The sequence below is a fragment of the Camelina sativa genome, chromosome 3 (genome assembly GCF_030686135.1).
Source record: "Camelina sativa cultivar CO46 ecotype springtype chromosome 3, ASM3068613v1".
NCBI lineage: Eukaryota > Viridiplantae > Streptophyta > Magnoliopsida > Brassicales > Brassicaceae > Camelina > Camelina sativa.
The window spans coordinates 5,314,930-5,333,976 of NC_141882.1; the positions used below are offsets into that span (position 1 = coordinate 5,314,930).

The 19,047-nt window shown below is 35.1% G+C and overlaps 4 protein-coding genes and 1 pseudogene across 8 annotated transcripts; 3 read left to right on the forward strand and 2 right to left on the reverse strand.

Annotated features, from left to right (window-relative positions):
• Positions 1 to 358: 358 nt before the first annotated feature.
• LOC104772008 (cytochrome P450 71B2) lies at positions 359 to 2,362 on the forward strand. Its single transcript, XM_010496651.2, has 2 exons — positions 359 to 1,450; positions 1,619 to 2,362. Exons 1-2 carry the CDS (start codon positions 551 to 553, stop codon positions 2,225 to 2,227), a joined length of 1,509 nt encoding a protein of 502 aa, XP_010494953.1. The 5' UTR covers positions 359 to 550; the 3' UTR covers positions 2,228 to 2,362.
• Positions 2,363 to 3,794: 1,432 nt separating this feature from the next.
• LOC104772018 (cytochrome P450 71B28) lies at positions 3,795 to 5,707 on the forward strand. Its single transcript, XM_010496663.3, has 2 exons — positions 3,795 to 4,912; positions 4,989 to 5,707. Exons 1-2 carry the CDS (start codon positions 4,031 to 4,033, stop codon positions 5,574 to 5,576), a joined length of 1,470 nt encoding a protein of 489 aa, XP_010494965.2. The 5' UTR covers positions 3,795 to 4,030; the 3' UTR covers positions 5,577 to 5,707.
• A 129-nt stretch (positions 5,708 to 5,836) lies between these two features.
• On the reverse strand, positions 5,837 to 10,027 carry LOC104772028 (mRNA export factor GLE1). Of its 4 annotated transcripts, XM_010496681.3 has the most exons (16): positions 9,770 to 10,027; positions 9,518 to 9,539; positions 9,247 to 9,411; positions 8,926 to 9,087; positions 8,705 to 8,816; positions 8,454 to 8,602; positions 8,161 to 8,323; positions 7,892 to 8,075; positions 7,653 to 7,762; positions 7,501 to 7,571; positions 7,156 to 7,237; positions 6,908 to 6,970; positions 6,733 to 6,816; positions 6,580 to 6,648; positions 6,359 to 6,490; positions 5,837 to 6,260 (listed from the first exon to the last, which is right to left on the reverse strand). In XM_010496681.3, coding segments are annotated over exons 2-16 (1,839 nt in total). In that variant the 5' UTR covers positions 9,520 to 9,539; positions 9,770 to 10,027; the 3' UTR covers positions 5,837 to 5,969. The 4 variants fall into 4 exon arrangements, 2 of the variants coding, with proteins under 2 accessions (XP_010494983.2, XP_010494974.2); XR_015588981.1 differs by having other exon boundaries at positions 6,908 to 7,031; positions 9,518 to 10,015; XR_015588987.1 differs by having other exon boundaries at positions 6,908 to 7,059; positions 9,518 to 10,015.
• Positions 10,028 to 11,165: 1,138 nt separating this feature from the next.
• LOC104772051 (glycosyl hydrolase 5 family protein-like) lies at positions 11,166 to 14,728 on the forward strand. Its single transcript, XM_010496702.2, has 4 exons — positions 11,166 to 11,793; positions 13,266 to 13,513; positions 13,604 to 14,124; positions 14,207 to 14,728. Exons 1-4 carry the CDS (start codon positions 11,332 to 11,334, stop codon positions 14,662 to 14,664), a joined length of 1,689 nt encoding a protein of 562 aa, XP_010495004.2. The 5' UTR covers positions 11,166 to 11,331; the 3' UTR covers positions 14,665 to 14,728.
• Positions 14,729 to 16,977: 2,249 nt separating this feature from the next.
• LOC104739969 (cytochrome P450 86B1 pseudogene) lies at positions 16,978 to 18,936 on the reverse strand (annotated as a pseudogene). Its single transcript, XR_015595212.1, has one exon. The product of XR_015595212.1 is annotated as a cytochrome P450 86B1 pseudogene (transcript).
• Positions 18,937 to 19,047: the final 111 nt, after the last annotated feature.

Here is a 19,047-nt window from a genome sequence, read left to right on the forward strand (position 1 = left end):
GATTTTTTTATTTTACAATTAGTAATTTGCTATATTAGTTCAATTTTTTATATAAAAAATAATATGTTTTTACTTTTGTTATGTTTTTTTATTTTATGATTTGGTTTCTAATTTTATAAATTAAAAAGGAATCATTGTAATTATTTTAATTTTAGTATTTGTATATATTATATAATTAGTTTTTTTGTATCGGTTGAAATTTGATTGATAAACGTCTGAGCCATATCATATATATTTTTTTATTTCAACACAGCTGGTCAAAGATTCAGTACGTTGAAAAGGTCGAGGATTATTATTATACAACAGGAACCCCTAGAACGTTAATTATAAGTATCATATACGCGTTTTGCTGTCACAAATTAAATAAACAAAAATTATTATCGAGGCGCATGTGACATTTTATAGAATAATCTTCAGAGGTTTCTATAAAGAGCGTCTTCAAGGGCCAGCTTCAAATCATCACTCATCAGCATCACTTCCAAGTCCAAGAAAAAAAAAAAAAAAAAGTAGAAACATACAAAACCAAGATCATCCAAGAAAAAGAAAAAAAATGGAGATCTTGATCTATTTGTCGTGGGTTTTGTTGCTTGCCCTCTTCTCCTTTGTTTTTCTAAAGAAGAAGAATCAACGACTTCCACCGGGCCCTAGAGGTCTTCCGATCATCGGAATCTTGCACCAATTCACAGGAATCCCTCACAAGTGGTTTCATCAGCTGTCACTCAAACACGGACCCGTGATGTCTCTTCCTCTAGGGCTTACGACAGCTGTTGTGATCTCCTCAAGCGAAGCGGCTGAAGAAGTTCTCAAAACCAAAGATGTCGAGACATGTACTCGACCACAGATGTTGGGGGCGAGGAGACTCTCGTATAACTTCAAAGACATCACTTTTGCACAGTTCACTGATACTTGGAAAGAGAACCGTAAAGTCTCGATGGTGGAGCTTTTGAACTTCAAGAAGCTTCAAACTTTTAAGTCTTTAAAGGAGGAAGAGATGGATTTCATGGTGAAGAAGATATCCAACTCGGCTTTGGAGCAATCTCCCGTGGATATAAACAACATTTCTATGGGCCTCGTCTCCCACATCTTATGTAGATCATCGTTAGGACAGAACTTGCACACGAACAAGTTTTTCGACGAGGAGAGAATCATACAGCTTGTTATGGAAGGCTCCCTAGCCACAGGTGAATTTGGTGTCGCTGATTTCTTTCCTGGCAAACTAGGAAACTTTGCAGATTGGTTGCTCCAAAGAAAAAGAGTGATACTAGAGAAAATGTTTAAGGAGCTTGATGATTTTTACCAGCATGTGATTGATGATCACTTGAAGTCATTAGATGGACCCAAAGGTACAGATCCTTCTGCCGATATCGTTTCCGGGATGCTGAATTTGGTTGATAAAAATGGAACTCCTGGTTCCAAACGCAATTTGGATCAAGTCAAAGGAGTACTCATGGTATGTCGTCAAACCTTTTATATTTCATGCATATCATTCAGTAATTCTACATTTAATTTCTTTTCTCTTTTTTTTTTTTTTTTTTTGATGGGTCAACCACATTTTTTCTTATACATGTGAATCTACTCTACATAAGTTTAATATTGGTGTTGATCATATGCATTGCAGAATCTTTTCCTAGGAGGGATAGATACAGTTGCCATAATTCTGATATGGGCAATGACAGAACTCATTAGAAACCCAAGGGCGATGAAGAAAGCACAAGAGGAGATTCGGTCTGTCCTCGGAGACAAAAGAGAGAAGCTCACGGAAGAAGACCTAGAGAAAGTTAAATACTTGAAGCTCATAGTAAAGGAAACATTCAGATTGCATCCATCAGTTCCAACTATACCTAGAGAATCAATGTCTCCAATAACGATCCAAGGCTATGATATCCCTGCAAAGACGCGGATGTACATCAACGTATGGGCGATTGGACGAGAGGCCAAGGTTTGGAAAAACCCTGAAGAATTCATTCCTGAGCGGTTCATTGATAGTGATGTCCATTTCAAGGGACAACACTATGAGTTGTTACCCTTTGGTTCTGGTCGGAGACTCTGTCCCGCGGTTTCATTTGCCAGCGGTACAATAGAATTTGGGCTCTTGAATATGCTTTACTTCTTTGACTGGAGCTTACCCGATGGTGTGGTCGCCGAAGACATTGATATGGGAGATATTGGAAATATCTCCTTTTACAAGAAAGTACCTCTCGTCCTTGTTCCCGTTAAACACCATTAACGAGATGGTCACAAAAATAATTTCAAACAATTTGTCATTTTGATTGAAATCTTTAATTAAGTATACCGTTGAAGATATTAATGTTTGTTGTATCTTTAACGATTTTTATCAATAATAAAAGTGTTTTTAGACTTACTTCCTACTACAATGTTACAAACAACTCAATCCTCACTATTTTTATTTATATAAACTTGAAATTTCACCCAATAATAAAGAAGAATATATATATATATATTTCGTTTTTTGTAGTGGTGGAGGGTTGTTTTGTAGTTTTCTTATTTCTTTATATAGATTGATTGATCATCTGTCTCTTCCACAGATGAAGCGACATACTGCAATAAGGCGGACGTTCACGTTCATCGTATTATTCATATGATATAAACCCCAAAAAATCGCAAACCTATTAATCTTCGTTAGTACGTATTCAATTATTGAAACTCAAGTCACAACTTACAATTTGGAGTTTGGAACCTTCATAACTCTCCGCGCGCCTTGATAATTACGTAAAATATAAAAATATCATTGTTAAACCCGTGAGCGACAAGACTACAACAAGAACACGTAAGAGTTTGGATTATCGACTAACTAACGACCCGTGAGCGCTGAATCAAGGAGTTGGCCATACTGAATATTATTTTTACCCAAAGTTGTTTACTTTTTTTAAAATGAGACAAATTAGATTATTAAGCTAAAAGGTGAGAGATCTCGTTTTTGCTTTTTAGTTCTTGTTTCCGACATGGAAAATCTTAATAATAATTGTTAATAAAGTAGCAGAGCTGGACCCAACATTTTCGAGTTTGCAGAAACTTTTTAAAATTATTTTATACAACAGTATAATCATTTTTGTTTTCCACTGATTTATTATTATATTCAAAAATTTCTTTTAGTATTTATTATTAGTGGCGGTGGGTGGTGATGGCTGATGACGTGGCGAAAGTGTTTTGGCTTTTTGACTATGTGTGAACGAAACAAAGCTATCCATGCATGAACGAAAATCTTGTGGTTTTGAATACTAATTTTTTTAGCAGCTCTCTTATTAGCAGTTGATTCTTTAAACCATTGGGCAAAATAACATCCATTAGATAAATTAGTTGAAATGTTTGTATGTAGTAGTACTTCTATTGTAATATGTTCTATGTTTTTATATGTTTAAAAATTAATTAAATACAATATTTTCCCATTTTTATAAAATCTTAAATCTATAAACATTTATACTATTTATATTCTATTTAAAAAAATTTAACTTAAAAAAACTATATTTTAAAAAATAAGAGATTCAAAATTATATTCTACTATTGGAGGGGATATTTTTAATTAGGAAATCAATGGTTCTTATTTTAAAACAGTATATACTATATTCATTAAAAAATTCAAACAGTAGATAAGAGTCTAAAAATTAAAACTCACCACTGGACTTGCCCTTAAAATATCGAATTCAATAAACTTATAGTCGTAAAATTGGCCAAAAGAGTAAAATAATGAATTTGATCTTAGCAGACTGCTAAACCAGAGATTTTGAAGAGTTGGGGCCAAAAACCATTAGAGAATGGCACGTAGAGAATGATTGGAGACATAAACTTCTACATCCCATCCACGTAGAGAACGATGAGGCTAAGCTTACTATATTTGACTCTTTTTTCTTCTTTTCCAAGCTTACTAGTTTGGATTATTATCGACAACGGACAGAGTGACTTATGCATTCAGTAGATTCATATCATCCTTTAAAGTATAACATTGAAATACGAAACCTATAGAAGACAGAACAAGAAAAAGAAAAAAAGAAACAGCAACAGAGCCACGAAAATGTCAATCTTCTTCATTTTCCTCTTCCTCGTACTACCCCTTATCTTAATCTGGTTTAAACCTTCGAAATCGAAGCTTCCTCCTGGCCCAAGGAAGCTCCCGATCATCGGAAACTTACATCAACGCCGAGAATTAAACCCCAGGAATCGTCGTGATCTCTCCGATAAGTACGGACCAGTGGTGCTCCTCCGACACGGATTCGTCCCCGTGGTGGTGATCTCGTCCAAGGAAGCAGCAGAGGAAGTTCTAAAGATCCACGATCTTGAGTGTTGTAGCCGACCGGAGACAGCCGGGACCAGAACGATCTCTTACAACTTCAAAGACGTCGGATTCGCACCTTACGGTGAAGACTGGAGAGCGATGAGGAAGCTCTTGGTGATCGAGCTTTTCAGCTCGAAGAAGCTTCAATCTTTAAGGTATATCAGAGAGGAAGAGAACGACTTGTGTGTCAAGAAACTCTCTGTTTTTGCTACGACACGATCTCCGGTGAATCTTGACAAAACCCTTTTCACTCTTGTCGGGAGTATAGTGTGTAGGATCGGGTTCGGGCTAAATCTCCGTGACTGTGAGTTCGTTGATGAAGATAGCATCTTTGATCTTGTGGACAAGTCTGAAGTGGTCATAAGGGAGTCTATGTTCTCTGATCTCTTTCCCGGAAGAATCGGTAGGCTCATCGAGTGGTTCTCTGGTCAGAACAAGAGATTGAACAATCTTTTCTCGGAGCTAGACACTTTCTTTCAGAATATTCTCGATGATCATCTTAATAAGCCTGGAAGAGAGAGCTCTGATATTATTGACGTGATGATCGATATGATGAAGAAGCAAGAAAGAAATGGAGATTCTTTGAAGCTCACCACTGATCATCTTAAAGGGATGATCTCGGTAAATATATAATGGTTCAAAGTTATTTAATCTTGCAACATACCATTCGTGGCTTAGTGTTTTGTTTCTATGTCAGGATATATTCCTAGCAGGGGTTAATACAAGTGCTAGCACATTGGTATGGGCAATGACTGAGCTGATCAGAAACCCGAGAGTGATGAAAAAAGTGCAAGACGAGATTCGGACGACACTTGGGGACAAGAAGGAGAGAATCACAGAAGAAGATCTAAGCCAACTTGACTACTTTAAGCTAATGGTCAAAGAGATATACAGGTTACATCCAGCAGCTCCGCTATTGCTACCAAGAGAGGCATTGTCTCATATCAAGATCCAAGGATACGATATCCCTCCAAAAACACACATCATTATCAACGCTTATGCGATTGCACGTGATCCAAAACTATGGGAAAATCCAGATGAGTTCAACCCTGATAGGTTTCTCAACTGTTCCATTGATTACAGGGGACTCAACTTTGAGCTTATACCGTTTGGATCTGGTAGGAGAATGTGTCCAGGGATGACGATGGGAAACACACTTGTTGAATTGGGATTGTTGAACTTGCTTTACTTCTTTGACTGGGGATTGCTGGAGAAGGAAGAAGCCAAGGAGATCATCACCGGAAATGAAGTTGCCCTTGACCTCGTTCAAGTTCTTCACCATTAAATATATGGTTTAATTTGGCTATGTAATGTTAGTACTAAAGTAAGAGTAGTTTTGAAATATGTCCAATAGTACACTTTATCTTGCTTCTCGACAGTTCCGTAGATTACAGAGGACTAAACTTTGAGCTTTAACCCTTTGGCTCTGGTAGAAGAATGCTTTTAAAACAGAACCGATCAGTCTCGGCATACAAAACAACTCTTGAACTCGTTCGAATTCTTTAATACTATATCTAAAATGAAAACAAAAGTACTATTTGACAGTGAAAGAAGAAGAACGCTTCTTGTATTTTGATTTTTCAAAGATTGGTGTGACAAATGTGAACAGAGACGTTACAACAGTGTAATAAAAATTGAGAAAGGTATAGTATTTTTATCTAGCGAATGATCCATCAAATCAATAGTAGTTGTCTCTGTAATTATTCCTCTGGTAATATTGATTGTTATTCTGCGGATGATCTAACTCGGCAGTAATCTCCGTCGACAGGAGACTCGCCTTCATAGTTCTTCCTTCAGGTTCCTTGAGATACATCCGGTCATCTAAGTACGCCATGATCTCGGCTATGATCAGTTGTAGATCCTTCGTGTCCTTTTTCGCCCTCAATCTCTGCAAGAAATGCTCTCTCACAACATTCACAACTTTCACAAACTGAGATTTGTACCGCTGATGAAGACCAAACCCTGCCGTCTAAACACACACACACAAAAACAGATATCATCAGTTATGATTTGAAGGCGGTTTTTTTTATTTACAATCAGCAATTGAAATCGGTGCTTTCTAAGGACCTGGAGAAAGGCGTTTAAGGCTGTTGCAGTAACTCTGTTGTTGGCTGAGATATTGTTAAGAAACCTGGCTAACCAAGCCCATCCATGTTCTATCCCATGAATGTTAGTAGCATTGCCACCTCGAATATCAGTCTGTAATTATCAGACAAATAAAAAAACTCACATTACAGGACTATAGAAATGGCAATGCATAAGATATAGTTCATAAAAGAGGTAAGAACCTGGACTAGTGCACCGTAGAGCCTCATTATGGAACTTAGGCGTTCATATGCTTCTGAATCCCAAGCTGTCTGAATTTATTAGAATTGATTATTAAGAATAGCAAAGGTCACTAACAATTTTGTCAAAAGAATTTATAAAAGAAGGTCAGGTACCTGTGAGTTTACAATATGCTTCGGGACAGTGTAAATGCAAGCTTTGTGGAATTCAGCAAGAAGAATATCCATAGCTTGTGGAAACTGTGGGCATTAATGGTAGATGATATTCAATAACAGTAACAAGTACAAGAATCCACCGTAAAATATTGAAAATCAAAAGCAGATTTTGTACCTGCGAGGTGACGTAAACAATGACGTAGCTGCATGCAAATGGGTTTTGGCCAGAGGAGACCATCTGAAAAAACCAGCAAAACAATAATGCCATCCGTAATGCCATCCGTCTCAGTCAGAAGATACTCCAACATATGAACATATCAAAGAGTTCTTTATCAATTAGACCCGAGCACAACAATTTGTTTCACAGTACATTATGAAGTTATGAATAGGTGAATGCTTAACTGAGCAGACATAAAAAGTTACCTTCTTCGCAAAAATTGCAATACTGATGGATACCGGACAACTAGGGTCTTTAAATATTTTGACAATTTCATTGATTTTCGCACTGCAAAAAGCCCAAGCCAGAAATAGTTAAACACAAGGAAGAATTAACCAAACTCTATGAGGGACGCCTAAGCAAGGTTATACGAAATGCTTAAAAATTGACATTTTCACAAGTAAAACAAGATTCCCAGAATAAAATGCTAAAAAAAAAAGGCATATACCACTAGAGGAGAAAAGCAAAGCTGCAATGGAATGTAAAAGATTGTTCTTAACCTTGTCAACGGGAAAAAATGACAGATTACAGGCAGAAACCGTGAACCATACCTTACATTATCTTTTACCACAGTTATTTGCTTTATCACCCTTGCAATATGTTTTTCAAAACTGCTAAAGTCCTACAAATAGTAAAAACACACATAACTTGTGAGAAAATATGGATGATAATACAGATTAAAACGTAAGAAATGGATGGGTACCTTATTTGAACTTGATTTTAGCGATTGGTTCAGTGCTCCTAACTCTTCAAGCTTCTTCAATCTGTGCTTCTCCAATGTCAAAGCACTTTCTGCAGCTTGGATTGATTTACCTTCCACAATTAATAAAAAAGAACAGTACAAGAAATGAGATCACAAATTCACAATCGTCAATATGAGAAAGAGAGAAAAACCACAGAAACGCAGAAGAAATATATGTACTAAAATAGAAGATAACTAACCCCCAGCTTGAGCATTCGATGAAGCTGAACTACCAGCAACACTAAGTCTCTCTATCACAGCCTTCTCTTCTGCAAGTTTTTGTTCGGCAGCTTTGCGATCTGCTTCTTCCTTTTCAGCTACTTCTTTGGCTGCCTTTCTCTCAAATTCTTTCTTTGCTTCTTCAGCTCTGCTTTTTGCTAACATCTAAATATAAACAAAAGAGAAAGAGTTTAAACAAACTGAGTAGCCGAAGGATAACAAACAAATTGTTCAATCAACAAACACATACCTCAGCCTCTACACGAGCTTTTTCTTGACGTGTTCTCTCTTCTTGATGAGCCCTTTCTCTCCTCCTGGCTTCCTCCTCGCTCCTTATTTTTCTTTCTTCTATTTGCGATTTAATTTTATGTTCACGTTGGACTGCAGTCAGATGGGTGTCAAGTGCTTCAGCACTAGAAAAACAATAACAAGAAAAACTCATTACTTCCCAAATTTTTGAGACATTAGAATAAAGTAAATCACAGCATATGAACTAAATTGACAAGAAAATGTATTCCTGAAACTAGAATGCCAGTATCTTACACTTTACGCTGATATTGAAGATCAAGTTTCCGTTCTACTTCTTTTCGAGTTTCACTGTACTTTTCAACCCGGGCTAATGCAGAGCGAGACGTTTCAACCTCATTCATTATTTCCATTTCAACAACAGTTACTTGATTCCTAATGTCGTCCTGGTATCAAGAGATCCACAATCAATTAGTTAAGTACACCAATCGAAATAAAACATTCAACAATATGTACCTCGTTATCAACAAAAAAACAATTCTACCCACCTTAATTTCGGTTTGGTGGTTGTTATTCACATCATATAGGGCACTCTCAGCCAGACCCATCTTATTCATCATATACTCAGGTTCATTATCAAACTCATCATCAGATTCATCACTGTATGAGCAGCAAAAAAACAACCATTAAAACCCATCAAACAACACTCAATACGACTTTCTTAATTTTGAAACAAGTTAGCAAGGACGAGTTGGTGGTAGGTGATTACCTCAAGTATATTTCATCAAAGGCAAAACGTCTCCCCACTGTACAGATTTGACTATAATCTTTGTCTTCTTCTTCCGCTTCACTCTCTTCATCTTCATCTTCATCACTCTCCATCTCATCTTCTGATACATGCATTACAAATCCTCCACCACTCCTTCCCATCCTGTTAACACGCCAATGAACATCAGAAACAATCTATACTTCTAAATTATAGCTAGATCAATGAAGACAGATATTTCTGAGTACGTTGTTATCAATCCCAAATCAATGTAGAACTCTAGGATGAACTTAAACATAGATCAAAAGAGAGAGAGATATGTACCGTGAGGTTGAGTTAGTAATTGGCTGGGGAAACTTTGAAAAGGCATTGAGCTTCTTTTCAACAGACTCGATCTCAGATACTAAGCTATGGAAATTCCAGTTAGGCTCAGGATCAATACTAATCCCGTCAACGTTTCTTGGACAACGAGGTTCCAAAACAATTCCCCTGCAAAAAAAAGCAAAAATTCGAAATCAAAATATCAGTAAAAATCACAAAAACTTTGCGAATAATGAGAAATTCGAAGGAACCCATTAAAGAAGAGAGAGCTTACATTATACAAAATCTGCGATGCCCTGATTAAAAAAAAAAAAAAAGAAGCAATTACACAATCAGTGATTCCTAGATAAACCCTAAACCCCTCTTCAAGCAGCAGAACAAGCTTTCAATACAATACAACAACAAAACAAGTTGGTTCACTCATAGGATCGCTTGAATTATTATATTCATTGCTTCCACAAAGAGATCGTCTCTGCCTTCTTTCTCTCTCTCTCGGAGGAGCGATAAAGACGAACTCATGCCTTACCTTAACTAAACTATCAGAATCGACGAATCCTCTGCATCGACCGTTCTAAACTTTAACTAGAATGCGAGGCTTTTTTTTATACGCAATTGGGACGAAGCGTAAAACGAACGCTCCTATGTTTTAGGATTCAGTTTTAACAATTTAACCCCCAAAAAAAAAAAACGGAAACTTTAGGATCGGTGAATTGGAAATCACGAACTAAACCCAGACAAGAGAGGATCGCGTCGTTTCTTTCTCATTAACCCTAGTCTTCGAAACGACGTCGTCTGTATGATAAATTAAATTAAAAAGAAAACCGACGGTTATAGATAACCGGTCGGTTTAAATCAGATCGGTTCAATAAGTCTGCGTATATGCTACTTAAAAAAAAAAAAAAAACAAAACAAAATCGTGTGTTAAGGACAAACACCAAAAAGGAGTAATTTACTTTGGATGTAGTATAGGTTAAAACTTGAACGGGTCGTTTGAGTCCAACGCTTTTAAGTCTCTCTTAACTTGTGATTTTGTGAAAAAGTGTAGTGGAATTCATAATTATGAGGGAGTAATTGTTGTATCTTGGAAACAAAACTTTACACAAAGTTATAGTATATATTTCGACTTTTTAATTGTAGTACATTTTTTCCCATGACTCTTTTACTTTTTTTTTTTTTTTTTTTTTAAATTTGGTCACATGTTAGAAATTATGAATAATAGCTTCAAATAATATTTTTCTATTTTATAGTGAAATTAAATATGGTCTAGCAATCTTGCAAAAACTAACGATTCTTCACACACAAGTTTTATAATTTTTCCAGTAAAGTGAAAAAAAAACCTGAAAAAGATAATTTTCGATTATTTGAATTTATAATGAATCGTTCTATCGTTGATCTCGTAACTAGAATGGAAGGATTTTTAATTACAAATTAGCTAATTAAGTACAATGCTTTTTTTGTTTTATGTTTTTTTATATCAAACAGCTCAGGTAAAATAATTGTAATACAGCTCTGCAGGTTAATAAATGACATTAAACTATTTATATAAATAAGTAAAGAGATTCAGATAGTTGGTAAAGCATTTGGTTTTTTTGGGTACGTACACATTAAACGCATATATCAACTATTGTGTAGTTGACAATCTCATAACAAACACTGTTGAAAAAAATGGAAAACTATCGACTCCGACAAAGCATTCTAGATGCTAATTGACAAACTTTCATATAATTTATTACTATTACATTTTAATCCTGATTTAGTTGTTACACTAAATGGTGATCAGTTGACAAAATAAAAAAAATGTGTAGGCGTGGCCTATATTTGTCATAAAATTGTTCTTCCTTCATAATTAATGATGAAAATCCTGCTCATTAAGCCAATTCGAGTCGAGACCTATATTTTTGCAGGCTTGAAAGGCTTTTAATGATATATCACATACGTTAGAGGCGAACTAATATTAAAGTGAGAGTAAAAAACATACCTTATTGTTAATGATATATGAATAGTAAAGGAAGAATAATTTTATGACAGAGACATTTACACCCCTCAACCCTCTCTCTATCTCTCTCTATAAGTAAGACTATTGTCAATATGATTCTCCAACACACAAACAACTTCATAAAAGAAATGACTACAAAAGAGCCAAAACGCATGTTCTACATTTTCCCATTCTTCTGTTTCTTCTTCTCATTCATTGCACAACAGACCGTCCCAAACATGGCTTATCCCCTCTCCACGAGCTCCCGTTGGATCGTCGACGAGAAAGGTCAACGGGTAAAGCTCACGTGTGCGAACTGGCCATCCCACCTCCAGCCTGTTGTAGCGGAAGGGCTGAGCAAACAACCCGTGGATGCAGTGGCCAAGAAGATAGTGGAAATGGGTTTCAACTGTGTTAGGTTAACTTGGCCGTTGGAGTTGATGACTAATGATACATTGGCTAATAATGTCACAGTGAGACAATCTTTTCAAAGCCTTGGTCTTAATGATGATATTGTTGGCTTCCAAACTAACAACCCCTCCATTATTGATATTTCCCTCATTGAAGCTTACAAGGTACATTCACTCTTATAATATCTCTAGTTTCTTGATTCTAAATATTACTAGTACATTTCATTTATGATTTCTCTTTTGGCCATTATCATTGTGTGGTTTATCTTTTTTGTGTTTTTTTTTCTAATTACATTGCCATTTCAATTTGACCAACAAGAAATTTAGCGGGCTATATTTAGGAAGAGTATTTTACTAGTATTTAATTTATCGTACGTATGTATAGGCATAGATATTTCAAAAAAAAGAAGACAAAAAGAAGGTATATGCATACAGATATACACGTGCACGTCAGTACATCCTTTACATGTGTCATGTGAATATATAACGAGTTTGCCAATACAAATAAACAAAAATTCAATACTAGTTGTTTATATATTAGTATATTTGATCAATATATATCTAAAGTAGTTATATTTCCATGATATATCGTTCGACTTTACATCTTTCAAATGGAACTAAATGAGATGAATAAAATTAATATCCTCCATTCAGCAGACTAAACATTTATCGTCTGCAAGAAATTAGGAAATATTGGTCTGTCATCTACCTTATCCTTGTGCATGTGAATTATATCTTTTATATATGTATAACTTTAATTTTTTCTTTTTAAAAATATAATTATTCATATAAAGCTTTAAATTAGTAGCAAGGCATATAGGGTGGTAGATGACTTATGCTTAAAACTTTTAGGGAAAGATATCTTTAAACAACAAAAATGTATCTGTTCAACTAATTTTTAAAGTCCAAAACAATTATTCATTTTTAAAAGAATTGATAGAAAGAACAATGTTTCAAGTTTCAATGTTGCTTATCAAACAACTACACGTATTGAAAATGTAGAAGAACCAATCTGGCTAATGAACACGTCAAGTCAACTCATGAGGGGGAAAAAATACATATACAAAACCCATAATCAATTTTTAGTTGGGGTTTAGTTGGGAATTGTTATAATTTAAAAAGTTTTAGTTAAAACAAATTTTCTGAAAAGAGAAAAACATAATATTCCGGTACGCACGGTCTATATATGGTGAGATATGTCATTAGTCAATTTCTTAATTAAAAATTGTTTGGTAGTGGGTAAATGTGGAGTTAATGTTTAACACCACAACACATAACACTCGTGACGTTTGTTTGGCATTTTTCCTTTTCCGCGCAAATAAACTAAGTCTATTTCACAAGGACTTGTTCTGTCCGTAATGGTATATATTTAGCATCTGTATAATCGATAATTATTGCACACATGATTGTTTTTTTTTTGCAAATGAACAAGAGTACCACCACTTGTGAACGATGTCGATATGATGAGTCTTTGTTCCTGATTTTCAAGGGATAGATCACATGTCATGAAACTGTTAAAAAATCCACGTGATAAAACTAAAACCAGCAATCTTAACCGAAACCGCAATCTTGTAATAGAAAGAAGTGAAATTCAAATGTGAAAGATGATATAATCTTCCTTTCCTTTTTTTCTTCAGACGGTAGTTACTACATTAGGAAACAATAATGTGATGGTGATATTAGACAACCACCTAACCAAACCAGGGTGGTGCTGCGCCAACAACGACGGTAACGGTTTCTTCGGTGACCAGTTCTTCGATCCCACCGTATGGGTTGCCGCTTTGAAGAAAATGGCGGGGACATTCGACGGTGTCTCTAACGTCGTTGGCATGAGTCTAAGGAATGAACTTAGAGGGCCTAAACAAAACGTTAATGATTGGTTCAAGTACGGTAACATTTTATTATTTAGTTTATGCGCGTACGTACGTACTATTCTGATTATAAGCTGATTTAATTTTTTATTAATATACGTAAGGTATATGCAACAAGGAGCAGAAGCAGTTCATTCAGCAAACAAGAATGTACTTGTGATTCTTTCCGGTCTCAGCTTCGACTCCGATCTCTCCTTTGTGAGGTCTCGACCCGTAAAACTATCATTCACGGGTAAACTCGTCTTCGAGCTCCATTGGTATTCTTTCAGTGATGGAAACTCGTGGGCAACCAATAACCCTAACGATATGTGCGGTCGGGTTCTAAACCGGATAGGAAATGGTGGCGGTTATCTCCTAAACCAAGGCTTTCCGTTGTTCCTCAGTGAATTTGGTATAGATGAAAGAGGAGGAAACGCTAATGATGACCGCTATATTGAGTGTTTAACCGGTTGGGCTGCTGAAAATGACCTCGATTGGTCGCTTTGGGCTCTTACTGGAAGCTATTACTTAAGACAAGGTGTGGTTGGGATGATTGAGTATTATGGTGTGTTGGATTCGGATTGGATTAGTGTTCGGAACTCAAGTTTCTTGCAAAAAATCTCTCTTCTTCAATCTCCGCTTCAAGGTGCATGCATATACCACAAAATTATTAAAAGTTTAGTTTTACTATAACATTTCTGTTTTATTAAATTGATTTGGTTTACTAGGACCGGGCCCTCGAACCGATGCTTACAATCTGGTTTTCCATCCTTTAACCGGACTATGCATGGTACAATCTCTCATTGACAAGACAATGCTTACTCTTGGACCGTGCAATAGTTCCGAACCATGGAGCTACACTAAAAAAGCACTAAGAATCAAAGACCGGCCTTTGTGTTTACAGAGCAACGGACCAAATAACCCGGTTACGATGACTCTAACGAGCTGCTCTACATCCAGTTCGAAATGGCAGAACGTCTCAGCCTCTAGGATGCACCTATCTTCAGCAGCAAGTAACAATACTTCTCTTTGCCTTGACGTAGATGCAACCAACAATAACGTGGTGGCTAATGCTTGCAAGTGTCTCAGCAAAGACAGCTCGTGTGAGCCAATGAGCCAGTGGTTTAAAATCATTAAAGCCACAAGGCCATTGAAGGGATCGAGTTTGCATAAAGAGATGTTGTAAAGCACTTTCCTTACTATACCTAATTATAAATTTAATTTAGTGAATAAATATTATTTTTAAATTACAATTTTTTTTACATCATAAAATTGCTTGATTTATCATTTGTTTTACAGCGGATTGCTGTATTATGTTAATTAAATTTAATTAATTTAATAATTATAAAGTATGAGAATATTTTTAGAAATATGCCCCTTTCACCTATTCATTTTCAAAAATATCGATTTTTAAATAAAAATTATAAAGTTTTATAAGATATTTCTAGATAGTAACTACTAATTAGAGAATCGATCCAAATATTTATAAGGTTTTGAAACGTTTTTAAAGAGGTATTGATAAATTATATATAAAATTTTACACACACATATACACACATATATAGGAAGGTTATGTATATTTTTATAAGACTACACATATTTCAGTTTTTAATGGCATTTTTAATAAAGTTTTTAAAAGGGTATTTTAAAAAAGTGGTACTAGAAAAGATGAATTTTTAAATTCTATATATATATAAGAAATAAATTTCCTAAATTCAATAATAAACTTTTATTTATTGAAATCATTATAATATCAAATTATATAACGTATTTCAATATAATTATATATATATATATAAGAAATAAATTTCCTAAATTCAATAATAAACCTTTATTTATTGAAATCATTATAATATCAAATTATATAACGTATTTCAATATAATTATACATACATATTTCTCGAATTTTTTATTTTTTATCGTTCAACTTGCATAATAGGCCCTTTTATGAGAAAATGTTAGAAATACCATTTTGTTGATACCCCTTTTCAAAAATACAAATTTTTTGGTCATTTTTAATTTTAATTTACTATAATGTGTTAAATTAAATTATAGAATTTTTTTAAGGTTTGGATTCTTTATTTTATATTTAGGATATAGTTTTAACGGAGTAGAGTTTAGTATTTGGAGTTTAGAGTTTAAAATTTAGTTATGTTGTATACTAAAAAAAAGTATTATTGAAAATAGACAACAAAAAAGAGTATTTTTGCAAAAGGGTATTTGTGCAAATGTCCCTAGTTATATTTGGTATTTTTGACCATTCGAGGTAAAACAAATATATATTAAATAATTAAAATGAATATTTACTATGATATTCAAAAATTCAGTTGAAAAATATCTTTCTTTGTTTGGATCGGATCTACAAGTTTATGGTACAAGTCACAAGTGTGAATGATACTTTTGTTTGTTTTGGAAATTAAAAAAGTGTGCATTCAGTTTTTTGTGTTTATGATAATATTTTGTACACTATTTTTCATGATAATTTGGATGTGCAAGGCTCAATGTGTGCTTTCAGGTGTTCCCCTATCATTGAACACATTAAGTCCATTGATCTGAAATTGGTTTTGAGAAAAACTGAAAATTCATTAGAATCAACTATATCATGAACCATTTATTCATTTAAGTAAGAGAGACATGAATGGATATATGTGGAAAATAAAGCACAACTTGGATCATAAGAACTAAATATAATGATGAGTATACTAAAAAAATGTATTACAATTTTTTTTGGAGGTGAGAGAGAATTAAGGAAAATTAATTTAATAATTTTATTACAATAGTTTATTTCATTAAAACATTGTATACTTTTATAAATAAAGTAAATATATAAGAAATAATCAAACATCTAGATAAAAAAAATAAAGATGATTTATTAAGCTTGATTATCTTATTGTGCAATGATCAAAATTAATATTTTTTGAATCTGATAATTTTTTTTTGTATAGTCATCAAATTTTTATTATACATTTGTAATTTAAATTTTAAAATGATAAGAAAACAAAGAAAGAAGGAAGCAATACATAAACAAAAAAATACATAAACAAAGATTTTTTTTTATGTATATGATTCTGTAATTTTTTTTATTAATAATAAATCTTCAGTTAATCTATAGAAAACTACTTGAGGAGTAAATTGACGTAACTGAAGAAACGGGGTAAATCCGTAAATAATAAAACTCATGAGGAGTAAAAAACAATTAAACAAAAATTCGTCTTCCAGATCCAACGCCGATAAATAAGCCAGATCGATCGATGGTGGCGACGGGTCAACACGCGGCTCGTGAATTCGACGCGCATCAATATCCGACGATGCTACCGGAAGCAATCGTCGAAAAGACTCTGATGAGTCATTCGCTGTGGTCGAAAAAACTCTCTCTCAATCCTTTCCTTAGTACTTTTTGTTAATCAATTGGATTGAATCATCTGAGTTTAGGATTTGTTCTTACATGATCTTTGACCAATGCATGTTTCTGAGACAACGCAATGTGTTGTGCTATGAGTTTGTGGAATGATCTTAAACTCTTTTAAGGCTTAGGTGGTGGTAGAAGGTGAAGATGTTACATTGTGGTTTTGGATACTAAACATGAAAAAGTATTTATCTTTTTGCAAACCCTTCTACAGGGGAACATGACTTGAGTACCTTCTCATACAACATTCTCTGTTTTCTGTGAATCATCTTAGTCTTGAATGTGTATCTTCTCTTCCAGGGACTTTGGCGAGATGGTTACCTTGAGACCGTGCTTCATGTACAAAGTTGTTGTAACTCTGGGGACAACGACATGATCTTTAACAACTTTGATTGAGTATCTTAACAAGACTGAAGCAGCCACTGTCTTCATCTGTAGGTAAGCAAATGTTTTCCCTAAACACAGCCTTGGTCCAGCGTTAAACACAACGTATTTGAATTGGTCATCGCTCACAAAGTTCCCTGCTTGGATCCATCTCTCTGGTTTGAATGATTCACAGTCTTTTCCCCAGATGGATTCTGTCCTTCCCATGGCGTAAGTTGCAAAGTAAACCCGTGAACCTTTACGTATGAAAGTCCCATCCGGGAAAACATCGTCTTCAGTGGCTTGTTTCATTTCCATTGGTATTGGAGGGTAAAGTCTCATGGTCTCTGAAAGTGCTGCTTGTAGATATACCATGTCGTTTAGTTCTTTGACCGTGAAGAGACTCTCGTTTTTGCTTGTTTCTTGATGATCCCCTCGCTTTTTCAATATTTCTCTAATCTCACGGATGATTTTGTTTTTAACTTCTGGGTGTTTCTGTATCACCCAGAAGAACCATGTAAGTGCAACTGAACTTGTGTCTCTTCCTGCTAAGATGAAACTTGTGCAGAACTGTCTAAAGAATTTGATAGTGGAAGGATCTTTTTCATCAGTCTTCTTGTGACTTTCTACCTCAATAATTCTTGAGAGGACATCGGATCTGTTACCTAACGTTTTTTCCTCCTTGAGCTTGCAGATACGATCCACAACTATCTTGTCGACAAACTCATGAACAACCTCAACAGCTTTCCTGAGACTTTTCTCATACCCGATGTCGAGGAACCTCAGGGACTTCCATATAAAAGGAGGAATCATGAATCTAAACAGTGTAGATTCCGTTGCTTCTTCAAAAGCTTGAGCGAATGGAACAAGGGGAAGATCAGAATCCAGAGTTCCAGGGTCATCACCTAGACCCGCGATGCAGATGTTGTCAAATGTCAAGCGCAAGAGCACATCTTGGAGGTCGAAAGCCTCTTGTGACTTTGCGAAACTCTCCATCACCTTCAACAGCTTCTCCCTTACCAAGTCTTGTGTTGTCTGAAAGGAATGCTCCACGAACCGGGTTGAATGCATTTCGGTTATGATGATCCGTCGTTGCTCCTTCCAAGACTCAGCATCAGCATTAAAGATACCATCCTCGAGCAGATCAGTGAACCGGTCTTTAAAGAAGGTGCCTTTGGGGAAGTTCTTGAAATTAGTCTTGAGCATGTACTCGACATTCGCAGGGACACAAGTCACAGCTCCAGAAGAGCCACTAAGCCACATTCCGTTATAGAGAAATGTACCTTGGCATTTTGTTAAACACCTTGTGACCCAACTATAGACTTCATTCCTGTGAAAGAAGAACTCTGGAGTGATTCCAAACACTGGCCATATCGTTGGCCCCTCCTTTTTGGTTATCTTCTCACGGAGGCAACAGAAAACAAAGAGTCCCAACAACGCGAGAGAAGCATCGGAAAGACAAAGATGATTATAAACCCTCTCTGTTAAAGACATGGAAGACGTTTGAGACATTGATAGTTAATCTCAGTGAAATATCTCTGTTTTTGTACTTGTGGTCAGATGGAAAGTTGTTTGATGTGAAAGTGTAATAAGTAACCTGAAGAGTCAAATAGTATTTGAATAAATATTTATTATCATGCGTTTTCTGTTTTGGCTTAAGAACTCCACTTTTTGTTGCAATCTTCAGGCAGAGACAGTTTAGCTCTGAGGAATTTAGTCAATTATAATAAAAGATGAAGTTTCTTGTGGGACACGAAACGTTAATGTTCGTACTAACGCAAATTGTATGTTTGGCAAAAT

Coding starts and splice junctions, on each gene's coding strand:
- LOC104772008 (XM_010496651.2), top strand. CDS start 551: ATGGAGATCTTGATCTATTTGTCGTGGGTTTTGTTGCTTGCCCTCTTC. Junction 1,451..1,618: donor AAGTCAAAGGAGTACTCATG/GTATGTCGTCAA, acceptor TATGCATTGCAG/AATCTTTTCCTAGGAGGGAT.
- LOC104772028 (XM_010496681.3), bottom strand. Junction 8,603..8,704: donor ACCACCAAACCGAAATTAAG/GTGGGTAGAATT, acceptor TCTTGATACCAG/GACGACATTAGGAATCAAGT. Junction 8,076..8,160: donor AAGCTCGTGTAGAGGCTGAG/GTATGTGTTTGT, acceptor GTTTATATTTAG/ATGTTAGCAAAAAGCAGAGC.
- LOC104772051 (XM_010496702.2), top strand. CDS start 11,332: ATGATTCTCCAACACACAAACAACTTCATAAAAGAAATGACTACAAAA. Junction 13,514..13,603: donor AACGTTAATGATTGGTTCAA/GTACGGTAACAT, acceptor AATATACGTAAG/GTATATGCAACAAGGAGCAG. Junction 14,125..14,206: donor TCTTCAATCTCCGCTTCAAG/GTGCATGCATAT, acceptor TTGGTTTACTAG/GACCGGGCCCTCGAACCGAT.
- LOC104772018 (XM_010496663.3), top strand. CDS start 4,031: ATGTCAATCTTCTTCATTTTCCTCTTCCTCGTACTACCCCTTATCTTA. Junction 4,913..4,988: donor ATCTTAAAGGGATGATCTCG/GTAAATATATAA, acceptor TTTCTATGTCAG/GATATATTCCTAGCAGGGGT.